The following is a 15,197-nucleotide window of genomic DNA, read 5'->3' as shown; positions in this document are numbered from 1 at the left end:
CATATATGAACCTTGGACCGAAATCAATCTGATGATATCTAAACTTAAATTTTCCAACCCAAATCTAACCAAATTTTTATTTAACCCCATCCATTTCCATTCTAGTATAAATACAAAAGTTAACTCACGATCAAATTTAGTCATGAGTCTTTAGTTCTTTCAATAATCTTGAATTCTTTTAATAAGGGTCCGTTTAGTTTACAGTCAATTTTGGAATTGGAATCAGAATTGAAATCTCTCACAATCAAAACCGGTCAGATAGGAATCAGAATGGAAATAGTAATCAACTGGAATGGGATTTCATTCCATGGGAGGGGGAGGGAATGACCAAGGGAAAGGGGTTCCAAATTCGCCCAACCAAACAGTTGGAATCGGAATGGCCCATTCCAATTCTGATTCCAGACTGCTATTCTGTCTTGCGAGCCAAACAGGCCCTAAGATGGTTTGGTCATCTTTTTATTACAATGTTAAAAAAAAAATGTGGTCAAACAATATATTCTGTAGTAATCCTACTTGCAGTTGGCATAAATAATTAAAATGGTGAAATCTATTTTCTCAAAATTTTTACCTCTTGTAGTATTGCCTACAATTAATTATTTTGATGAAGAAGCTTTTTTCATGATATAAAGTAAAACCAAATTCATTTAAACAGAAGTGGATAGGTTTTCTACTTTCAAGACTTATGTATTACAATCAATAAAATGGATGCCTGTATGTGGAAAGCACCACCTCTACAAATAGTGGAATGTGCAGTAGAGCAAGGACAGTAACAGGAGCAAAAGCAAGCAAAGCCAATAGAACGACTACCAAAGGAAACTGATTGTCCAACATGATAATATAGCCACCGCTAAAAGCTACCATAGTCGCAGCCACAGAGAGGAATAGCATCATTATTCCGAATATCAGCTTGCGAGGCAATGCATTTAGAAAAGTTTCTTCAGTGTAGCGTGTAGTGAAGATGGAAAGGAACATGAGCAATGAGGCTGTGGAAGAGAAAAATGCTAGAGCATCTGATATCGCAAACACCTTGAAGGAGTTACTCCCCAGGAAAACTGGGATCCCTTGATTGTCTTTATATCCACCTGGTACAGTAAAGCCAGCAGCAAAAGCTACTGTGACAATGAGCACAGCAATAAGTGAACATGATGTGGCTGTCTCCTTCATCCATTTCTCTCCTTCAACAACCAGGTGTTTGTGCTCTTTAGTAAATACAGCTTGGGCTGTCATGTCCTCTGAATTCTTCAGGTTCCCAAAATGAGGTGGTACTATCTTTTCCACTTCCTACAATAACAAGAGAAAGAGAAAATATAAAGAAAAATAATTAAAATTTCATAAATTTTTTTAAGGAAAAGATTCAGGAAAAACTCCAAACTATTTTATATATGCATTTGTGTATGCTTTGATACTATAATATTACAATTCCTTTACCAAAGAGTGCTCAAGAAATCTCACCTTAAACCATTGGAGTTCACTCTGCATCCGTAAAGCTGCTCCAGGAATACTGTTGAGTTGAGGGGAAGTTGACAATTTCGCAGCAGAATGCAAAATTGTGTCCTTCGAAGTATCTCTGTAATTTCCGATGGCTATTGCCGATCCAAATGTCTTCTTTAAGAACTGGAAAATCTTGGCTTGCCGGTTTACTATTGCATTTTGAAGTATACTCAACATAGTATAACCAAAATATCCAAGCATAGGAGGATAAGATTGGAAAACAACGTTAAAGAACTCGACTACTCCAAATTTTGCTGCAACAGAAAGTGATGATGCAAGTAACTTCGCCACTTCAAGTTGGTTATCTAACTTTATAACTTTATGAACGAGGTGCTCAAGTAGAGTATGTGCTTGGATATGCATCAACTTCTTCTCCCATACTTTCTTGAGACTCGGTTCTGTGATGCAAAGAGACAGAGAACTAGTTTAGAAAATTGTTTTTCCTATCTTGTTCTAGAAATAGAGTTACTTCTGCAATTTCATCTTCATTCAAGCAAGTTTAGATTGGGATAAGTCTTGAATTGTAGATCATAAAAGATTTCAGTCACAGTTCATATTTCTTCATCACCACACAAGGGGAAGAGTAAGTATAAAGAACAAGAGAAAAGGGATGTATCTACGTATGTATGTATGCATTACATGTACACATTTACAGTTATATTCCAAGTGGATTATCTTATTGATGTCATTTTCTTATGTACACTTTACCTATTTGAGCTAGACTTTTCCAAAAGAAGCAATTCACTGCAATACAAAGCCAACCAGGTTAGCCTTTAGTTGATACATCTATCTTGCTAAACAGGGGGTTGGGGGCTGGTGATGGAACTCACATTGGGTGAAACCATTGCATTCCTGTTCTATTTGAATCCCTGTGGAACAAATATAAAAATGTTAGAAGACTACTGGAGTCTCATGAGTCATGACCCATTCAGGCGAACCGGGCTTTACAATAACGTCTGGACCTTGGGCCCAAATCTGATCCAACCCAGAATCAGAACCATTCTGGACACTGGTTTCTGGGTCAATGGTTCGAACGAACAGCCTGTTCTGACAATAAATAATAAATAATTAAAGCAAAAGAAGATGAAAAGCTGTTGAATGGATTGACGGTTCAACCACCCAGATCAATGGGTCATTGACCAATTCAAGGGTTTTTGGCCAAAGACCTGGTTTAGAGTAAAATGGAACCAATAACCTGAATGGTTCCCAGGCCAAACAGTCTTACTGTCTGAGTCAATGGCAGTTCGAAAACACTGACTAAACCATATTACAAAGTAAGTCCGTATTGGGCCTGGGATGGCTTGGTTATGCAAATTTAGAAATAGAATGAAAGAAAAATAATATACACGAAAGAAAATTATCAGATATGTTCACATGTCCAAGAGTGTGGCTCATGCTAATTATATACATATTGTGGAAAATTAATAGGGCTGTATGAAATTAGGAAACAACCGATTATGTGAATACACGCATATAGGGGATATAAAAGATATTTTCAGAAGAGAGAGCAACAGAGTTACTAACTAGATTTATTATTAAATTATATATCCAGCCCAAGGTCTATGATAAAAATCGATCTGGCTAATTGGGCCACTTCTGGGCCTCTTTTTTAAGGCCCTACAGGATTTGTATACTTTCTCATAGGTGTGGTAGAGGTCCACCTTGATAGCGATCCAGGCTCAATATATTGAAAATCCTACTTAGCATTAATACATTTATACATGGGTAATTGGTATGGGTATTATAGAATGTTAGCAGCCTCAGGTCAGGTTGGGTCAGGCCCTGGCAAGATCAGGGCTCAAGAATTCCACAGCCACAATCAAAGCCCAACTCAAGTGGAAAAATCTGGGATTCGATGACGGTAGGACAAATCCAGGTAAATGCTTGGGTTTGATTCTTTTTTTCTCTTTCCCTTATTTTTCATCAAACTACAAAACATTTATATTAGCAAAACTTATTCTTCCTAATCTAAGCCTTAGGTTAGCTCCATTGGGAAGGAGGACGAATAAAAATATTTAGAACCCAAAACCTTGGGTTTTATACTATTTTGTATGTATTTTGTATTTATATTTCTTCCAAACTGATATATACATTCAGTACCCTCCCTCCTTACATATCAGATACTTTATCTTAGAATTAATTTGAAAAGAATATAAATACAAATATGTACAATATAAATATATACAAAACAATACAAAATACAATGTTTTGCACTCTACATATTTATATTTGTACTCTTTCCAAAGTTGCAGGTTGACTTTAGCAAAATAGAAATGCTTCTATATTTTGAGTAAATAAAAAAAACAATATTCAAGGGTATGTTTGGGATAATTCCCACAGAAAATTTTACCTGTTTTTTCCCCTCTGCTTTGTTTTATGAAGAAATGCATGTTAGAAGAATCAATTTCTTGACATTTACAAAAAATCAACAAATCATGCTTTGATAATTCATTACTCGAGTTAATAGTTAAATAAAACTCATCTAAATTACAACAATAACCATCAAAATTTTACTTACATTGGTATATCTGTCTATCCCAAAATCCAAGATGGTTTCCGCTTTGAAATGCATGGGGCCTTTCAGCCAAATGATACAAGGCCTTCTTCCATGATTCAACGGATTTCGATAGTTCGGTGCACTTGCGTATTAGGTCCAGAGCAACGTCTAGTAGAGATGCAAAATCAAAGAGAAATGGTTACTAACCTCTCTCTCTATATATAATAAAATATAAAATTATAAAATAAAATTTAAAAACCACTAATGATAATTTGTCATTAGGGTTACGTAGGAATAAAATGTTAAGAGACATGGATTATGGTAGAAATGTAGAATGTCACAATATTATAATACAAATCTATAATAGCAATCGTAGGGGACCGGATTTAGTCCCAACGCAGGGTCCCAGCAGCCATGGCAACCGTACATTGGAAACATTTAAACACACATCGGCTTCTGTCTGGGCAAGCCATATCGTTCCAACCACTTTTTTCAATGTTGCATTCGGAATATCTCCCCTACAATAAAGCACAGAAGTAGAGGGATATTATTATTGTAAGACTGTAAAAGCTGCTCGAATGGGTTTTACCCTGATTAAAGCCGAACTTATTCAAACATTTCATCGTAAGAACAAGAGAGAAGTTCCCAATGCACTTGTTGGGACCTAATCTAAACTTTAGGAGATCAACCCTAACACAACTTGAAGTGAAATTGGGTTGGTAAAACTCAACCCTAATCCGGAATGGGATCTGCTCCTCACACATGGGCGCCTCAGAGGCATATCCACGCGTGCATTGAAAACATCTCCCATGAATAATAACTTATAAATACGGGAGACATTTCCAATGCAAGATAGGATGTGTGTGTGATGACAGTGTGAGGCACCCTGAATGAGGAGCAGATCTGGTCTCCCCTAATCCTAACCCGATTGTCAACCTGACCCAACCCAATCCTGTCCAAGTTGCAGTCCTACCTACCGTAGATGTCAGCGTTAATCAATAACTCAAGAAGATCCTCCGCAGCATCTAACTTCAAGTCTTGTATTTCAGTGTGTTGGCACTGGTATTGGAACGGGTGGATTCAGTAATCAACAGCAACTCCGGAATATTCGTTTTCAGCAACTCATTTACGATCTCAATTTTGCCGGAGAGAGAAGCAAGGTGAAAAGCCGTTTGTCCGAAGCAGTTCTGTATTCGAAGGTCTTGTTCTGAGCTGTGCTTCAACAAAGTCTTTGACACATTTTTCATTTCCTTTTGTGACAGCGATGTGAAGAGCAGTGTTGGAGAACATGTCAACCTTGGCGCTTGTGGCTTCTTTGTTCGTTGTCAACAACGTACTGAGCATTTCTTCGTCATCGTTGAGTGCAGCGTTATACAGTTCCTGATATCTGCTCAGGCCTTCACCTACATTCTCCCCTGCAAATACTGAGCCCCATCCATATACACACAACTTGTCCAGCAGAGATAAATGAGCTGTCATGATGCTATGAATATGAGGCATGGCACGAGGATTAATGGAAGCTGGGTAAAACGCCAAACTGGATTAGAGGGTCTACGTGGACATGAATGGGAGTAAGGAGGATCATTTCTGAAAGTGATAGCTGTTCAGCAGCTTATGAAATTATGGAATTAGGGGTGCAATTTGGGTACAATTTAGGCAGGCCCAATCTGAGCCCATACCGACCAAGCCCTTAAATATTCAGTTCTTGGGTTAGGATTGGACTCAAAAGTTCTTGTTTCTAAATTTTTTAATTTAGGTTGGACTCAGGCTTAGCCTTTAGAAAGCCTAAATCCAATCTGAGTTCGGCCTGACCTTATCCCATTCCGAGCAGGCCCAATTATATACATGCATACGTAGCCCACTTAACAGCTATTGCGTTCAGTTTATCCTTATTAGCATGGTTTAAAGTATTGATATATATCGTATCTTTTATAAAAGATACGCCCTTTATAGGTGTTTTGAAATCCCATTTTTTTAATAAAAAATCTTATTTTTAGTTTTCTTAAAAATTAAAATTTGAAAAACAAAACTAAAAAAAAAAGTGTTTCGGCTGTTTCTATGTACCGATATGATACTGTCGATATGAGTATCGTATTGATACTTTAAACCATGGTTATTAATTGATCATCATTTTTAGCCTACCCTGACCCATTTTAGAAATTTCTGGGCATAGACACAAGTTTTGTTCTGGCAGATTTACAATAAAGGATTCATGAAACTGATTCCATATAATTTTTTCTTTTTTTTTTTTCTGTAACGAATCCATGTAATTGGTTTATAAGGCTTAGATGATGATGATGATATATATTATTTGAATAATATTATATATTATATGCACATTATAATATAACACATATAATATATATTATATATAATAAAATATTATTATATATTTTATATTTTATATTTAAAACCATAGGCTCGAGTGCCTTTACCAACCTATAATCACCTCTATTGCTGCCATGGAAATAATCAAGCGTTGCAATACTAAACTTATGACCCCTAATTAAAACATGAACACAGCAGCTGCGATGGAAATAATCAAAGGATAAAAGCTGTAGCCGTTTGGAAAAAGACGGTCTAAGCTTGTTTTAAAGGTTCTTGCAGATGACTCTTAGCCATTTAGTTTTTTATTTGTCATTTTAATTAAAATAATATTGATTCTAATTATTTTTTTTTATCCCAAAACTGTGCTAACGTGTCATGCACATGAAGCTACAAACCAGCCCAAACTATGTCAGTATTTCTTTCCAAACAATCAAAGCATTTCCCCAAGACTGTATTTGCTTTGAGAGAAAAGGCTTTCAAACCAAACACAGCATAAAAATAGATCATATGTTGGTTTTGAGTTATTCCAAAGGACTGACATGTCTATATTTAACTGGGGGGTCTCAAGGAAATGTTGCAACCACAGCCACAGCGAATTTTATCATGAAACAAGGTAGGCCTTGCAGAAAAAACCTGTCAACCCCAAATATTGATACGTTTCAATGCATAAACATTTATTTATATGTTAAAATAAAGTTTAAAGTTTTTATATAAAATAGAATAAACTATATATGGGCTGGGCCGGGCCTTAGGCCCACACTGAGTTTTTGCTTGGAAAAGATTCCGACTCCCCACCTCTACTCTACCCATCCTTCGAGTGCTACTAGCACCTCTTCATGCATCATATAAGCCTTGTTCCATCTATATGGGTTCAGATACAAGAATCCTGATAAGAATTAAGCCTTGTTCCATGTCTTTTCTATGATACGAAATGCAACCTTAAGAAAGGGGAACCCTATTTATTTATATACAAGGTGATCTTCGATTAAAACTACTAAATTTTATGCTTGGGAAATTCTGATTCAAATTAAAGATATAACCAACTAGTATACCTTTTCCAGATGCTATGGACCAAGTTGTTCAGTTGGAGTCCTATAAGATAACAGAATCTCCTGAAGAGAGATTAGAAATAGAGAGGATTTACCTAGTTCCTGCAAACTATAATACATCTCCTGTTGCCGCTTGACATGGTACCACATTTTGCTGTGCTCTTTGCCCAAGCAATCCCACGCTTCTTTGGCTGATTTCAAATCTTTAATGCGAGGGAACATCTCTGATCCGCAACAAATCTGAATTACATGTAGAGCTTTGGCGTTCTTCTCCTCCCATGCTGCTGCAACATTACTGAAATCATCCAGCGATGGCCCTTCTTTTCCTTCCACAATGTTCCAAAGGCCTTGCCCTCTAAAGTAGTTCTCCATCCAAATTTTCCAATCGTCGTAGTTACTCAAGTTGGACTTAAGAAGTTCAGGAACCATAGCGTTTGACATTGAAATGGGCCACAATGTTGATGATCTTTCCTTCCCAATTTGATGAGATTTTAAGATGATAAATCATAAATTATTACTAAACTAATCACCATATTATATTGACAAAATAATCAGAGATCAAGTTGTTTGGGTATGGTTCTAGGTCTCCTGTCTGACTACTGGTTCGACCAAATAAAATAAGCTATTATTAAGGATCACTATTTGCAGCCTAGCTAGGAATCTACGCCTGGAAGTTGTTAGGCTTGGGCTTAATATTTCATATCATACACATACATTTAATATATAACATTGAAAACATAGGCCTAGAAGCCAGGCCCAGAAGCTTATATTTCAGGCCAGATCCCGGGCTGGGTCAGGCCCAGCTGGTTCGGGTTCTAAACTGTATGATAAGTGCTAAGCTTGGCCTCCTGGACCTGGCCTATTCCAGACCATGATCATTGATCACCCTTCACCCCTAGCTTTTATTGAATCGGCCAAATTGTTCCAATTCCGTACCATAATGGGGAGGTCAACATTTGATTGGACTCGAGATGTTCTATCTTCTATGTATACCCAGATCCAGCCCCTAATGTGAATTGATTGCGGGTAGTTTGTTGGTTCCTGCCTCCTAGGGGTGTAGATTGTACTGGATTTTGTCCAATCCGATTCAGTTCAATATGAGTTCATTATAAATGGATCATGTCTAATTCAATTCAATGAATAATTTGGATCATGTTGGACCGGTCCAATTTAATGTTTGGATCATCTAATTTGTTTAAATTCATTTTAATTTAGATTGGTTTAAATCCAAATCCAATTTATTATTGATACCTATATTCTTATCTTATATCAATAGATCAGATTTTGGCTTAATCCAACCAAATCTGATGTAAATTTATTACAAACAGATTAGATCCAGTCCAATCTAATAAATATTTTGAATCAAATTGATCCAATCCACTGTCTTTTTGGTCCATCCAATCCATCAAAATTGTTCAGGTTTGATATAAATAATTCTGGACATCACATAAGAAAAGATGGCAGAGGACTACTTACCGACAGAAGGGAGATAATTCAACGTCGATCTTCTACAAATCAACTCTTTTGATTCTTTGTCGAAACGTCTGCAATATCGTTTTCGCGAACTGAAACCTGTGCAAAATTGGAAGGACTGTTTTAGAGAATTCTTAATCCCTTTGATTATATAATTAAGGGTTCGGATATGGGATTATGCCGAGCATCTGTTCTGTTGTTCGGGCTTTCCTGGTGCATGTCCTGATTGTTTTATTTCTTTGTTGGTTTTAGTGGGTTGGTATGGATGGGCTCATCTTTGGCCTAATTGGACCCAACCTCTCCTTCACCACTTAACTATTAATCAGAGTTGGACCCAGTTGCCCCAGGTTGGGGAAAAGAGAGAGATTGGTAGCTGAAATGCATTTGGGGTTTTAGAAGAAGAATAAAGAAGCGCACCTGAATGCTTGGAGAATTAGAAGTGCAGCTCGGTTACTGTGGTATAGCATTTGGGCTTTGGACATTCGTACATATAAGCTCGAGAAGGCACGCATTAAAAAAAATAAACAAAAATAATAATAAAGAACAAAATAAGACAACGATGTAGATGTCCTTCGACGACGTTTTCTGTATTCATTTATTTATTTTTGGTTAAATATTTGGACTACTTCAAATCCAAGGCAGATGATTACACTAATTAAGCTGAAATAATTAGAATATTCTTTTGATTATTTATCACAAGTGCACGGAAAAATGACAGAAGTATAATTAATAAAGAAGAAAACAAGCTTCTGTTAGGTGGATTGATAAATAAAATACAAAGATCCTGAATTTGGAGCACCGATGTAAAATAAAACCTTAAAAAAAGGAATAAAGGACAAAGAACTGTTAGGTGCCTCAAGTGGTTTAGAATAGGGGTGTTTGATTGAATTTGGTGTGGTTTAGAAAAGATATCAGAACAAAATAATAAATTACCGTTTGAGAAATACTCAATTTGGTACGGTTTCTAGTACTATTTGGGGGATTTTATTGAGCTAAACCCAATTAGAAAGCCCAAATAATACTCCTAAAATTAAAAAATAATTAAAACTTTTATTTTATTATTTTATGATAAAATAAACAAGTTTATTATATTTATAGCTTTATACATTTGAAGTAGATATATTATATTATATTACATTATATTGTACATATATATAATATTTATTCATCATCTATTTATATATATAATTATATTGTATATTTATAGATTTATACTATATAAAATTTCAATGTACAATTTATGGTTTGGTTTGATTTATAAATTCCATCAAGTCAAACCAAAACCACAAACTGCAATTTAGCAAAATATTAAATTGAACCAAACCATTTTCATGTGCAAACTGAACCAAACAATAAATTCAGTTTGCATTGGTTCAATTTTACGGTTTGAACCAAACAATGAACACACAATATTTGGTACCAAATTGACCACAACACAGTTATAATAGGTCTATGCAACCTATCAAGAGTGCATCGATACATCAGTGATAATGTACACATGGGTTCACCTGGGATCCACACCTTATGTTTATTGAATATTAGCGTATTCACTCTTGATAGGTTAGTGATATACCCAAAGTTGTCCAACCAATCCTCTACGAACATGTGCACACCAGGGGCAATCTTGTCACTCCCTGGTATTTTGCCCCAGGCCACTTGGATGATGAGTCATTATTATGAATGTCATGACCTTAGTTGAGCCCTCTCACTAATTAATGTCAAAGTAACACTCGGCCATGTGATAACTGTCTTAATGGTCTTGCTTTCATTGCACCCTGACCTATAAAGCTGTTACAAAGAGCTTATAATATAGCCATCAAGTGGACCTCACCAATAAATAAGTGAGGAGCTATAGGTAACTCTCTTACCCACTTTTATTTTCAGTTTTATATCTTTGAGTTTTTGAGTTTCTTAAGTCTATTAGGTTCAATTTTATTGATCCATGTGTTTTAATAGATTAAGTATAGGGCTAACATCATTCTCACTCTCTTAAGGTTTCAAGTTGGGACAGATGAAGGGGTGATTTAATCTGGTACGTAAAAATGAAAATTTTCTAGTCTCATGGTCAAACGAGTGAATTAGGTCATTGAAATTTGACATAAAATAAGTCTCTGAGCATGGTGCTAAGGTTTGGTTGGTAAATTGAGATTCATATGGTGAAGATTTATGGTTGACATTCTCTAATCAATAAAGTTTACCGAAACTAAATCTTGGCTTGATAATGGGACAATCAAAGGAATTTTGTAATGAAATTTGGGGAGTAGACATTTTAAACATCTTGAATCTGATGGAAAGGTTAGATCTTTGATAAGAGGTATGGATTGAAAGATTTTGTTCAGATTAGGTTTTAGCTTATATCTCATCAATCAATAAGAAGGCTTGAAACAAAAATGGTCAAATAGTAGAATTAGGTCATGAAACCCGATGTACTAGGGTTTTTTGAACCTCTGAGTACGGTGGTGAGGTCTAATTGGTCAAATGCCATCAGTATGTTAATTAACAAAATTTGTTGAAATAGAATCTTGGCTTGATAGTGGGTCAAATGAAATAATCTTGGGATGAAATTTGGTAAACAAACAATTTTGAATATCTTGAATCGAATGTAAGAGATGGATCATTGGTCAAATTTGTGGATTGAAAATTTTGATTTAGACTAGGGTTTTAACTTATGGCATATGAATTAATAAAAAGGCTTTAAGTAGAACATTGCATGGTCAATGTAGGAAATTAAGTTTGAAATTGGATAGGTGGGTTATTTTGAGGATTTTGGACTTAATGAGTGGTATTTAATTGCTTGGGCTAGGCTTTTTGTGCATTTTAATCATAATAATCAAATTGGTATCTTCTTTGACCACACAATTAGATATGAAATTTTTGAGTTAAAATTTGGTGTGCAAGCATAGATTAAGATAAGGAATTAGATGTAAGTATTAGATCTAAGAAAAATTTGTTGATTTTGGTTATATAGTTCTATTCATCTAAGGTTGTTGAAATAGAATCTTAGGATTTTTGAGGTTAACCATCGTAGATTTAATGTGGGATTTAGGGGTTAATCATATCTTAGTTTATTTCGGACAATGGATATGTTGGATTTTATTTCACAGAGTCAAGGTTTGAACATTGCGTAGATCGGGATCATTGGAGAAAAAGTTGGTGTGATGAGGTGGACCATTGAAGTTTGTGTAACTATGTTAAAGTTTTCTAAGTCTAAGGATCATGTTTGATCGAGGTTCTAAAGCCTATGTAGTATTAAATGTTGATCTTGATGTTCTTATTGATTTTTAAATTTACTTGTGTGATTTACACATGAGAGGGGATTTTGGGTTTCAACAAATCTCAGGTTGGTGTGTTTACGTTTTTATGCTTTGGAGTCTCAAAAGTGGGCATAAGGAAGTAGGTTGAAGGGACCAAGCAAAATTTCAGTGATGAGAAGAAGAAGAAGAAGAGAGAGAGAGAGAGAGAGAGAGAGAGAGAGAGATTTTAAGGATTCCAATATCCTAATAACTCATAACAAAATAAACTAATCTATATCAACAACCAACCTACCCTTGAACCTTAACCAAGTTTTGTCCTAGTTCTAAAACCTCCCTGATCAAGGATAAGAATAGGACAAGGAATCAAAATATCTGATGACAAGGTCCCCCACCCCTTATGGCAATGACGGGAGAAAGAGTGAGTAAAGAGAAATAAAGGCAAATAATTGCATCACTTGAAAAGGCAAGTGAAACCAAAAAGGGCACTCCAAGTAAAAGCATTAGGTCATAGTAAGATAAAATTTGTCCAACTCGGATGAAAATTAGTAATGGCTTCAATGAGAAACAATTAGGCAACACCTAGACTTGGTGAAAACCCTAATCAGGGTATCGAGGGCAAAAAAGGGTAAAAAAAACCATGATAAAAGGAGTTCACTTGATTAAGAGGCTCTTAATGGAGAGTCATCACAGTGTCTTCTTTTCTTATCTTTAAATGGTAGGAAAATCTTCTTCTTTAATTCCATGTGAAACCTCCCTTCACTGTTTGATGCACACCCTAATTTCAAGAAATGCAATCAAACAAAGTTCGAACCTAAGGTATCTAAGTGCTTACGTTATGACTAGGGAAAGTGAACCAAGATTCTATTATCTTCCCCATAAGCACCTCCCTTTGCAAGGTTATGTACTTTTCTTCATGCAAAAACACCCTTAATCTACATCATTCTTGTCTTTAATCTAGATAATAATAATAATAATAATAATAATAATAATAATAATAATAATAATAATAATAATAATAATAACAACTATTAAGGATCATCAAATCATCAATTATCAAAATCCTTGTCAAAATCATGTTTTTCAAGTGACTAAAATTTATCAAAGAAAAAAATCATCAATCAAAATTAAGGAACCAATTTAGTACAACTTATTAAATTAAATCATCAAAATTGTCAAGAATCAAATTTATTAAAATAAGTTTATTAAATTAAATCAAATCAGCTCATCAAATATCAAAAATCAAAATTAAGTTTATCAAGTCAAATCAAATCAAATTATCACATATCAAAATTGTCAAAATTCATCAAATCAAGATAATCAAAACAAATCAAATAAATTCATAAAAAAATCAAAATTAAGTTTATCAAATTAAATTAAATCAATTCAAATCATCAAATATTAAAATTGTCAAATTCATTAAATCAAGTTTGTAATATCATCTCATCAAATATAAAAAATAAAAAGTTGTCAAATTTATCAAATTCATTATCAAAATCAATGTTATCAAGTCATCAAATCAAATTAAAATCAGTATAGCTCACAAAATACCAAAATCAAAATAGTCAAATTTATCAAATTCATAAAAATCAAGTTTATTAAATCATGAAACCAAATCAAATTTAATACAACTCATCAAATATCAAGAATCTAAATTGTCAACCTTATCAAATTCATGATATCAACAAGTCAACTCAAATTTAGATCAACTGATCAAATATCAAAAATTAAAATTGTCAAATTCATTAAATTTATCAACAAGATCATCAAGTTTATCAAATCAAAGTCCAACATGACGTTTCACATTAATCATTTAAAATATGTGAATCGTTGAACATAAAAAAACATGCTTATCAGTGTAGTGTTACATTGATTTTAATGTAGTTTTTGCATCAATAATCAATGTAAAACCTCATCATAAGTGATGTTTTACATCAATTTACGATCGATATAAAACTCCACTCCATCCAAATGCCCACAAATCTGAAATAGAGTGGAGTTTTACATCGATCTTAATTTACACCACAAACACCAACAAAACTGAACCAATGGTGAGGTTTTACATCACAAACAAGCACAACTTAAATTTATCAAAATTCATCATCAAAATCAAGTTCATCAAATCATCAAATCAAATCAAACTTAGTGCAACTCATCGAATATCAAAAATCGGATTGTCAAAACTATGAAAATCATTAAAATTCGTCAGGTTAAGTAGTCAGAATTACTAAATACATCGTTAAAGTCAAGTAAATCATTAAAAAGCAAATTCAATATCATCCATCAAATGCCAAAATAAAAAATTACTAAGATATTAATTAAATATTTTAACAAAAATAATAAAATAATTATAAATAATAAAGAAATAAAAATAAAATGTTAATAAACTAATACAAAACTAAAAAAATTGGTTGATTTAGCTTCAGATGAACCAAACATCGATTGGAGTCTAACTCCGATTCCCATTTAAACCAAACATACATCAGGAATGGGTAATTCAAATTCCCATTTAAGAGGATTTCAGTTCCAATTCTAATTCTATTTCCAATCTTCACCATGAACCAAATGGAACCTCAGAAACCCCTTGAACTTGGAATTATATTTGGTTTCCCTTACAAGCCTGTGCCTTTGATCAATTTATTTGTAGCTTGGGATACCGAATTATTCTTTGTCCTTACCAGCTTCTTTTAAGGTTTTATTTTACATCCGGGCCCACATTCTACCATATTTGTATTTTTTTATCAATCCACCTAACAGAAGCTTGTTTTCTTCTTCTTCTTTTCAATTATAAGAAGAAAGGGAAAATTTTCGTACTTTGGGTCCAGTGCCATTTTAATCATCGAATTTTAAAATATGATAATTCAGTATCTGTTCAGAATGTGATGATCCAGTACCTGCCGTTAATTAGTTGTTAATCAATCGTTAAGTAACATTTTAAAAAGATACAAATATCCTTCCTTCGAGTGTCATTTAATTTTCTTTATCAACTATTCAAACAATGATAAAAAAATTAATAGTCTCAAATTATTGTCTCTTTTATTCAAGAAAGTTGGTATTACCAAAATGCTCAATCAAATATGACCGTAACTTTCTTGAATGGAAGAAAGG

The 15,197-nt window shown here is 34.1% G+C and overlaps 1 protein-coding gene across 1 annotated transcript; it reads right to left on the bottom strand.

The window, feature by feature from the left end:
- Positions 1-660: 660 nt before the first annotated feature.
- LOC104596682 (uncharacterized) lies at positions 661-7,854 on the bottom strand. The gene is made up of 8 exons (XM_010257934.3): positions 7,461-7,854; positions 4,966-5,403; positions 4,416-4,506; positions 4,010-4,156; positions 2,322-2,360; positions 2,200-2,235; positions 1,453-1,889; positions 661-1,281 (listed from the first exon to the last, which is right to left on the bottom strand). Exons 3-8 carry the CDS (start codon positions 4,459-4,461, stop codon positions 694-696), a joined length of 1,293 nt encoding a protein of 430 aa, XP_010256236.1. The 5' UTR covers positions 4,462-4,506; positions 4,966-5,403; positions 7,461-7,854; the 3' UTR covers positions 661-693.
- Positions 7,855-15,197: the final 7,343 nt, after the last annotated feature.

Source organism: Nelumbo nucifera, chromosome 5, assembly GCF_055504915.1.
Source record: "Nelumbo nucifera cultivar China Antique chromosome 5, China Antique-T2T, whole genome shotgun sequence".
NCBI lineage: Eukaryota > Viridiplantae > Streptophyta > Magnoliopsida > Proteales > Nelumbonaceae > Nelumbo > Nelumbo nucifera.
Note: the sequence above shows the minus strand (reverse complement) of the source record. Positions and strands in the feature narration are given on the sequence as shown.

What these genes read in the sequence shown, in the direction of transcription:
- LOC104596682 (XM_010257934.3), bottom strand. Translation starts at nt 4,461, where the DNA reads ATGGCTTGCCCAGACAGAAGCCGATGTGTGTTTAAATGTTTCCAAT. An exon ending in GGATAGACAGATATACCAAT is followed by an intron (nt 2,361 to 4,009) that starts GTAAGTAAAATT and finishes TTTGTTCCACAG; the next exon opens with GGATTCAAATAGAACAGGAA. An exon ending in GTGAACTCCAATGGTTTAAG is followed by an intron (nt 1,282 to 1,452) that starts GTGAGATTTCTT and finishes TTGTTATTGTAG; the next exon opens with GAAGTGGAAAAGATAGTACC.